This window comes from Mirounga leonina, unplaced genomic scaffold (assembly GCF_011800145.1).
Source record: "Mirounga leonina isolate KUSES-001 unplaced genomic scaffold, KU_Mleo_1.0 Mir_200, whole genome shotgun sequence".
NCBI lineage: Eukaryota > Metazoa > Chordata > Mammalia > Carnivora > Phocidae > Mirounga > Mirounga leonina.
In genome coordinates this window covers 26,598,707-26,608,836 of record NW_023270503.1, presented here as the reverse complement: position 1 = coordinate 26,608,836, position 10,130 = coordinate 26,598,707, and the positions used below count along the sequence as shown (strand labels likewise).

At 42.8% G+C, this 10,130-nt stretch overlaps 2 protein-coding genes across 2 annotated transcripts in view; both read left to right on the top strand.

Moving 5' to 3' along the window:
- Window positions 1-346: 346 nt before the first annotated feature.
- Window positions 347-667, top strand: LOC118025086 (keratin-associated protein 17-1). Its single transcript, XM_035027420.1, has one exon. It carries the CDS (start codon window positions 347-349, stop codon window positions 665-667), a length of 321 nt encoding a protein of 106 aa, XP_034883311.1.
- A 9,238-nt stretch (window positions 668-9,905) lies between these two features.
- LOC118025151 (keratin-associated protein 16-1) overlaps window positions 9,906-10,130 on the top strand; it is a 1,315-nt gene continuing 1,090 nt past the window's right edge. Inside the window, 1 exon segment of the mRNA XM_035027476.1 lies at window positions 9,906-10,129. Within this exon segment, the coding sequence (XP_034883367.1) occupies window positions 9,906-10,129 (224 nt within the window).

Genomic DNA, 10,130 nt, shown 5'->3' with positions numbered 1-10,130 from the left:
TCCAGAGCCTGAGCCCATGGCTCTCTCCAGCCTGGGCTAATGATGGCTGGCCCGTGTTTGGCCATGATGACAGGTCCTTTCCAGATGTATTTTTACCCTCTGGACAGAGAGCAGTTGGGCGGAGTGGGGCTTTTTTATGAGTTGAGGTACTCAGAGCTGGAAAATAAACAGGCAGCTAATGAAACGTTCTTATGGAAACTGGCATAAATAATAACAGAGGGAACATCCCGTCCCCTGGGCCAACACCCTCCGCGGAGGGGCTATAAAAGCTGTTGGCCACTGGCCACCGTCAGACGTGGGGGCGCTCCGGCCGCGCTGCTCACCTGCCACCTGACCCGCGGGGACCATGGGGTGCTGCCCAGGGGACTGCTTCGCCTGCTGCCCTCAAGACCAAGACTGCTGTGAAGCGTGCGGCTGCCAGCCCGCCTGCTGCGGCTGCTGCGGCCCCTGCTGCGGCTCCTGCTGCGGCCCCTGCTGCGGCTGCGGGGGCTCCGGCTGCGGCTCCTGCGGCGGCTCCTGCTGCGGCTGCGGGGGCTCCGGCTGCGGGGGCTGCGGCTCCGGCTGCGGGGGCTGCGGGAGCGGCTGCTGCGGCTCCGGCTGCTGCGGCTCGGCCGGGTGCTGCGGCCCCGTCTGCTGCCAGCCTACGCCTGTTTGCGAGGCGAAGTGAAGCCGTCTGCCCCCTCCGCGGAGGTGGCCCAAGCAAAGCGTCCACCTGCTGCAGGTGGAGAGACTCCTTGTCTCCAGGACCTTCCTGGCTCCCAAGACAGCGTCCTGCCTCCGTGTTATTTGTAGGCGAGGCCTTGTTCTCCAACACCTGCCCTGGGGTTTCAAGGCCCTGAGAGTAAGGGCCAGACGCTGGTGAGCAATGGAAGCTGGGTCCCGTCCAGGGTGATCCCTGAAGCTCACAGGGTGAATCCCCATGGCTTTATTTTCACGGACTTAAATGTCTTGTCACTGTGAGGCATCCTCGTAACTCAAGGTGGCTTTGGGACTGACCCCCCTCCTCAGCTTTCTGCTGCTTTTGAGTGCAAAAATTTCTCTTTGTTAACTTCTTAATAAATTCGAGCTTGCTGGCATAACCAAATTAGTTCTCCCGCCTCTTCCTTAGCTCCCTCTTGGCACTAGGCTGGGAAAATTTACTCTGGCGTCCACAACTGGGTTTTTGAAATGTGGTTTGTGCACCAGAATCCCCTTGCATCAGAAACGTCTGGGAGCTAGTTAAAATGGAGATTCTGGAGCCCTCCCTGACACAGGCAGCGTTAGAATCCACAGGGGTGTGGCCTGGCAATCTGTGTTTTGAATGAGAACCCCAGATGTAGACTAAAGCTTCCAGGTGCTGCATGAGATTCACTTGGGGAGGTTTTAAAAATACAGATTCGTAGGCTTCACCATTAGAGATCTTATCCAGTAGCTCCAGGGTGGCAGCCTTGGGACCTGCATTTTTAAAATGCAGTAAATAGTAAATGCTGAGGCTGGCCAAGGTTTAATCTTGAGCATGGGGCATGGTTTCCTTCAGCAGTATAGCTCCCCTAGAATGGTTCTGCAGGAGGGCTCCAGTTTGGTCAGAACTTTCTGGCAAAGTCGGGAAGAGGCTTTGGTAAAACAAGCTTGATTTGGAATGGAAGAGATTCGTGTGGCAGAACTTTGTGAACACAGTGCCTGTGGATGTTCTGGGAATTCCAGTTCTTTCTTCTAGCCAAATGCTTTGGCAAAGTCTCCATCTTCTGGGTCAGGTTTTCTTGTCCTGAAACCAGCTGTATTTCTTCTGCTTGAGTCCCAGGGATGAGAGGCGTGAATGTCCATCTGCTAGGTGGGGCCTCAGCCAGGTGTGTGTGAGTCCGGCTGGAAGGCTAAAATTCAGAAGATAGTTGATTCAACTTTTTGCTGAACATGATCTTAAGCTACATGTGGAATACAATTTATTTTGCTCTTGCCTTGGGAGAACAATAGTTATTTTTTATTCCTGCAAAGCAATGTTTCATTCAACAAACAAGCAAAAATATATTTTTTGATTATAAACATGGCAATGATCTCTAAAAATATGAAAAAATACAGAAAAAAATGAAGAAGGAATAACAGCCACCTGGATTCTCAACTTCAACTTCAGCATTTATTACTGACATAGATGTTTCCAGACTCCTTTCTAAGCACATTTACAAATAAAACTAGGATTACACTATTTTTATGTTTTTGCCTTTAAAAAAATTGTTTTTTAAAATTTTTTATTTTTTATTTTTTTATTATTATGTTCAATTAGCCAGCATGTAGTACATCATTAATTTTTTTTTTTTTTTTTTTTTTGGTTTTTTTTCCCGTTTTATTGAGATATAAGTGACATACAATAGTGTATTAGCCCAATGTGTACAACATAATGATTTGATATATGTATAAATTGCAAAATGGTTACCATAATAAGTTTGGTTAATGGCAATCACCTCATATAGTTATAAACTATTTTTTCTCATGATGAGAACCTTTAAAATCTACTCTCTTAGCAACTGTAAATATACACTGCAGTATGGTTAACTATAGTCACCATGCTGTACATTATATCCCCAGGATTTATTTTATAACTGGAAGTTTTTACCTTTTGACCATCTTCACCCATTTCCCCTATGGTCCACCCCCTACCTCTGGCAACCACCAATCCATTCTCTGAATTTATGAGTTTGGTTTTTTTATATCCCACATATAAGTGAGATCATACAGTATTTGTCTTTCTCTGACATCTCATTTAGCAGAACGCCCTCACTGTCAATCCATGTTGTAAAAAATGACAGTATTTCCTGCTTTTTTATGGCTAAAAAATATTATATATATCAATATCACATTTTCTTTATCCATTCATCCATCAATGGACATTTAGGTTACTTCCATGTCCTGGCTATTGTAAGTAATGCTTCAATGAATAAAGGGGTTTAGATATTTTTTGCTTGTTTGTTTGTTTGTTTGGATATGTACCCAGAAATGGGATTACTGGATCATATGATAGTTCTGTTTTTAATTTTTTTGAGGAACCTCCATACTGTTGCTCATAGTGGCTGCACCAATTTATATTCTCACCAACAGAGCACAAGAGTCGCTGTTTCTTCACATCCTCACCAGCACTTGTTATTTCTTGTCTTTCTGATAATAGCCATTCTAATAGGTATAAGCTGATACCACTTTGTGGTTTTGATTTGCATTTCCCTGACAATTAGTGATGTTAGTACCTTTTCATATATCTGTTGGCCATTTGGATATCATTTTTGGAAAAATGTCTATTCAGTTCCTCTGCCCATCTTTTAATGGGATTGTTTGTTTTTGTTTTTGTTTTTTCTTTTTTCAAAATTTTTTATTGTTATGTTAATCACCATACATTACATCATTAGTTTTTGATGTAGTGTTCCAAGATTCATTGTTTGTGTAGAACACCCAGTGCGCCATGCAGAACGTGCCGTCTTTAATACTCATCACCAGGCTAACTCATCCTCCCACCCCCCTCCCCTCTAGAACCCTCAGTTTGTTTTTCAGAGTCCATAGTCTCTCATGGTTCGTCTCCCCCTCCAATTTCCCCCCCTTCATTCTTCCCCTCCTTCTATCTTCTTCTTCTTCTTCTTCTTTTTTTTTTTTAACATATATTGTATTATTTGTTTCAGAGGTACAGATCTGTTTTTGTTTTTCTATTGAGTTGTATGAGTTTTAAAAAATATTTTTTTTTAAGATTTTTTGTTTATTTGACAGAGACAGAGACAGCAAGAGAGGGAACACAAGCAGGGGGAGTGGGAGAATGAGAAGCAGGCTTCCCGCTGAGCAGAGAGCCCGATGCAGGGCTCAATCCCAGGACTCTGGGATCATGACCTGAGCTGAAGGCAGATGCCCAACAACTGAGTCACGCAGGCGCCCCTTAAAAAATATTTTGGATATTAACCCCTTATCAGATATATGATTTGCAAATATTTCTCTCCCTTTTCATTTTGTTGATAGTTTCCTTCACCATGCAGAAGCTTTTTAGTTTGATCTAATCCCATCTGTTCATTTTGCTTTTGGTGTCAAATCCAAAAAATCATTACCAAGACTGATGTCAAGTTGCTTACTACCTATGTTTTCTTCTAAAAGTTTTATGGTTTCAGGTGTTATGTTTAAGTCTTTAGTCTAATTGGAATTGATTTTTGTATGTGGTGTAAGGTAGGGATCCACTTTCATATCATGTGACTATAAAGTTTTCCCAGCACACTTTGTATATTCTTGGCTCCTTTGTTGTAAATTAATTGACCATTTATTTTTCTTTTTAAAACCAGGAGTAGGAGCTGGGGCTGCTATGGGGGTAAGGAGCAAGATCTAAAAATGGTATGGGAAGAGAAGTCACTGTTCCCACTTTTCACTCCTATGTTACATGAAAGGTAAAAGAAGGAGTGTTTCCCTTTGAGAGTGTTGTGGAAAGTGTAGAGAACATCCAGATTTCAAGTAAGACAAGGAGATTGAGGAAGTTAAAAATGGAAATACATAATTATTATTTCTGAAAAGCATAACCAAAGTGCTTGGGAGACAGGAAGTAATAGGGCTTGGGGTTCAAGCCATCTGGAGATGATAGGTTGGTTTAACAAAGGAGGCTTTTCATGAGTAATAACTGGCAAAACCAGGAATAAGTGAAAGGTGGATTAATTTCCTCTCGGGTGATGGTAAGTGTTTGGGCTTGGTAGCAGTGCGAGAGGTTATGGTGGGGAAGCAGGTATCATTTTCCTAGTGGTCTTACCTTCCAGGGAGTTGTATTGAGTGTGGCAGGTGTGGTTGGGGAAGTTCTATGAGTGGTTCTGAATGAGGCAATGCTCTTAATTAAGTATGCTTTGATATTTGGTTATCTATCTCTCACCTAATATTGAATAACTGCTTTGTTCCAATGGTCATGGCTTTACAAATTTTGTTCCGCCAGATGATAGCCATTACTGTACCTTTACCTAGGTTTGTTTTATCCATCCACTTCCTTAAATATCAGTCTCAATATTTAGAAATGCTTGTTTCCTTAGCTGAGTTTCTTAGGTTATGGATGATAAACCTGGCCTGGTGATTTCTTTGGCACTCAACTAGCTCTCCATGTGACCTCTAACAACTTCATTGCAATGTGAAGGTTCACCTTCGGAGTTTCCTGGTGCAGGACCTGAGAAAAAACAAATGAACACTAGCGTGCTAAGAGTCAAAGATTACTTTCAATATTTTCGTAAACTATTTCCTTTCTACTGCAAAATGGCCAGAGATCACTTGCTGTTATTTGATAGCTATGGGGTGTAGAAAACTTGAGAATATGTCAAATTTTAGGCATGGACATAAGAGTTAAAATTTAGAAATAAAAGACTATGAATGTGAGCTTTTCTATGCTCTGTAACCATATTCTGCATGTTGTGTTTACCCCTGAGGGTGAAATGGTTCAGCTTGATCAGCCAGCCCCACAAAGATGTCTAAGCCCAAATCCCTCCTGGCTTTTGTTTATGTAACATTCTCTCCTTGGCCTTATCACAGATAGGCCAGAGGGCGGCAATCCTTATCTAGAAAATACAACTAAAGGTTTCTGCCTAACTTGCTGATGCCATTTACTTTCAGGTCTTCAAAGAAGAAAGACAGGCTTCTATTCAGGATAACAGCTAGTAAAGCTGTCTCATTCCTTTGCTCCTGGTACAGTCCTGAGAAAGGGAAGGCCTGGGCAGAGTTTTCTTGGTACATGATGTACATCATTAATTTTTGATGTAATGTTCAACGATTCATTAGTTGCGTATAACACCCAGTGCTCATCACCACACGTGCCCTCCTTAATACCCATCACCCGGTTACCCTATCCTCCCACCCCCCTCCTTTTTGTAACCCTCAGTGTGGTTCCCGGAGTTCAGAGTCTCTCATGGTTTGTCTCCCTCTCTGATTTCTTCCCATTCAGTTTTCCCTCCCTTCCCCTGTGGTCCTCCATGCTATACCCCAAAGATACAGATGTAGTGAAAAGAAGGGGTACATGCACCCCAATGTTCATAGCAGCAATGTCCACAATAGCCAAACTGTGGAAGGAGCTGAGATGCCCTTCAACAGACAAATGAATAAAGAAGATGTGGTTCATATATACAATGGAATATTACTCAGCCATCAGAAAAGATGAATACCCACTATTTGCATTGACATGGATGGAACTGCAGGGGATTATGCAAAGTGAAAATTTGTTTTTTATAAACCAACTTCATTAAGGTATACTTCATATATAATAAAGTACATACAATTGTAATGTACAGTTTGATAAGATTTGACAATTGTATATACTTAAGTAACCACCACAGCAATCAAGATACAGAACTTGTCATCATCCCTCAAATTCTCTAGTGCCCCATTTGCAGGCAATCCTCCCCACCCCTGATCCCAGCCTCAGGCAACCATCAGTCTTTATGTCACTATAAATGCCATTTCTAGAATCTCCTGTAAATGAAATCATGCAGTATGAACTCTTTTCCACTTAGAATAACATTATTTATATTCATCCTTTTTTCAGATATCAATAGTTCATTCCTTTTTGTTAAATAATATTACATTGTATGAATAAAGTACATGAAAAAATATTCATCTACCGATGGGAATTTGGGTTGTCTCCAGTTTTTGGCTATTATGAAGAAAGGTGCTATGAACATTTATGTATAAATTTTTGTGTGGACATATGTTTTCATTTATTTTGGATAAATACCTAGGTATTGGATTGCTGGATAAATAGTATGGGAATGTTTAACTTTATAAAAAACTACCCAACTGTTTTGCAACTGTTTTGCCATACCATTTTGTATTCCCACCAACAATGTCTGAAAGTTCCAGTTGCTTTGTGTCCTTGCTAACACTTGATATTGTCAGTCTTTGTATTTTTAGCTTTCTTAGCAGCTGCACAGTGGTAGCTCATTGTGTTTTCATTTCTTGGTTTCATTTAAAAGCCCAGCAGTATTAGTAGTGTCTTACTTGGGAGAGAATTCAAAATTTGAATCTGCCCTGGTTTAGTTTCAGACTCTACTATTTAGGTCATTTTGCTCTTGTTGGAATTGGCCTCTTGAGAACTAGCTCTTTAATTCCCAGGACAAAACCACAGCCAGAGCATGCCGATGGGACAAAATTGGCAAGAGACCAACAGGTCTCTATCAAGTAGTTGTGATTCAGAGTAGCTGATTCTTGCATTGCTCATGGTCATGGTCTCCTGATGGGTGAGAGCAGGGTAGTGATTTCTTTGAATTACTGACAAAGAGATGCCCTTCTTAGTTGTCCACAGAGGTCCTCATTCATTCATCAATAAATATTAATTGTGAACTGCCTATGTATCAAACATTGCTCTGGGTGCTGGATATATATCAGTGAATACACAAAATCCTTGCCCTCATGGTGCTTATATAATGTTAAGGGAGATGAGAGCTATAAGAATAAAGTAGAGGGGTGCCTGGGTGGCTCAGTCGTTAAGCGTCTGCTTTCGGCTCAGGTCGATCCCAGGGTCCTGGGATTGAGCCCTTCATTGGGCTCCCTGCTCGGCGGGAAGCCTGCTTCTCCCTCTCCCACTCCCCCTGCTTGCGTTCTCTCTCTCGCTGTGTCTCTCTCTGTCAAATAAATAAACAAAATCTTAAAAAAAAAAGAATAAAGTAGAAATAGGCTTGATTGTTAAAAGATCTGCTTATTCCACGTAGCAGGGAAGGATTCTTTGAGATGACATTTCAGCATAACAGATGATGCCATGTTTAATTTCTCAGCTGAGAGAGTTTATAAGGGACTTGTGGGAGGAAGGCCATCTCCATGTGAATTTCATTGCTGGCTTAGCTGCGGAAGAGAAAGTGCATGGAGAGGACCTAGAAAGGTGGGGATCAGGATTTTGGGGGCTCCTTCTCTGCTTTGCCCTCTGCAAAGTTGTCCAAAAGTCTTCTTTTCCAACTGTCTGAGAGCTACACCTCAAGGATGACACTTCTTTTTCCTAATCTTCCACTTTCAACCACTAGCCCTATTGATCCTGCCTCTTTACAACCTCTCATATTGCTCCAGGCCCAAGGCACTTCCCAGTTCAGATTGTCACTATGAAGATTTTGAGTAATTGCCCCAGACTCCTAATGGTCTCCCTGGCTCCAGACTTGCCCTCCTTCTCCTATACCTTCACCACAGCCAGAGAGGTCTTTCCAAAAGGCAAACATGGTCAAGTTACTCCCCTATTTAAAGCACTCAGGTGTCAGTGTAAAATCTAACTACTTATCATGGTCCACAAGGCCTTTTCATGATTGAGTACCCTTCTAGTCCCATTGCTGTTCCTTCCTGTCCCCTGTACCTTTCATCCAGTAAATGGTTCCATATCCAGGAACCAAATGTATCATGCTTTTGAGAAGGCTTCCCTGATTTCCTAAAAACCATGTTGGTGTTTCTCCTGGGTGCCTCCATAGGACCCTGGGCATCCATCTGTCATAGCACTTGTACGTATACTGTACCATAATTGCTTATGGATGTATCTGTTTCTCTCCTAAACTTGGACTCCTTGAGACAGGAATTGCAGCTAATTCTTTTTGTATCCCTTACACAGAACCCAGTGATGGCTGAATTGAATGGATCAATGAAAGAGAAATTGAGGGAATGCATAAATTAATGAAGAGAGATGATGAATGGATGGTACAATGGTTCAGCTTTTCTAAAGGAGAGCTTGCATTTGCATTAATGTTGAAAGCACATAGTGGAGGCAGGCCTTTACTGAGCAAAGATGTCAGGCCTTGGTGTTTAGAAACCTAGGGTACATTTCTCATCTCATGTCTGTCTCAAATAGTAGCATTGACATGCTTTGAGAAAGCATTTGTGTTCTTTGCTTTTGTTCACAATGTCTTTGCAAAAGATCTCTTGTCTTCCCTCTTTATCCTTTGGGTCTTGGAGGTGTCTTTCTTTTAAGAGCTATTAAAATCACCAAAATTAAGAGGGATTCTTGAGGGCCACTGAATGCTTGAGGTGTGGGTGGGTGGAAGGAACACAGGGAGGAGAAGCAGAGAGGCTAGGTCAAGTGCTTTCTAGGGACAGGTAGAGCCAGTGGTCTGGGGTGGGGCTGTTCATTGAACAGGATGGAGGACAACACAGTGGGCTGAGCCTATGACATGTGGGTTTGACAAAGTCTCTTAAGAAAGGTCAGACTAGACAGAATGGTGAGAAGGAAGGAGGGCAGCCCTAGATTAGGGGGCAAGCTAGGTGGGATCTTTAGCAAGTGACTTAAACTTTCTGATTCCAACCTTTTCTTTCTTCTTCTTTACGTATAATGGGGAGAGATGAATTCCTATCGCAGGGGATTGTTGATGGTTTTAAATAAGACCATTGCTGTAAAGTGCAGTCATTTAAAATCCAGCCCAGATAGCCCCTCTCCCACACAGCTCACCACTGCTCCCCTCTACTAATCCCTATATGTTTATTGTTGACTTTACCACAGCATTGCAATGAGTTTATTTGAATGTATGCCCACCAGAGAGTGAGATCTGTGGGAATGGGTGAGTGGGTCCTATTCATGTAGGCACACCTGTGTCCCCCAGAGGACCTGGTACAGAGGATTAGAAGATGGATAAATTATAAGTTCTTTTCTTCTTCCCCTGCTCATGACGCTCAGAAACACAGATCATTCAGTTTGAAGGCAATGATGCTTATTCCAAGATGACCTGTTGCTCCAAGGATTCCAAATTTAGCAAGTCAATAAACAAACAGCTTCTTTATGGGTAGATAAACAACTTCCAGATCAACAAAGCTTGGCATAATAAGATGTTCCTCTGAAAACTGGCTCAAACAGCAATGAGGAAAAGATGCAGGGGCTCCACACAGCACATGTCGATGAGGGGGTATAAAAGTGAGGGCTCCAGAGAGCTGCCCCAGTCAGGCAGCACCCCTCTCAGCACTCACAAGGGAGCAGAGGCACCTCCACCATGTCTGGAAACTGCTGTTCTTGGAAATGTCCGTCTGTGCCAGGCATCTCTCTCTGCTCCACTGAGGTGAGCTGTGGAGGGCCTGTCTGCTTGCCTAGTTCCTGCCAGAGCCAGACGTGGCAGCTGGTGACTTGCGAAGGTACGTGTAGATCATCTAGCTGTGGCCCACAGTGCTGTCAGCCCTCCTGTTCTGTGAGCAGCTGTGCCCAACCTGTGGGCTGTGAA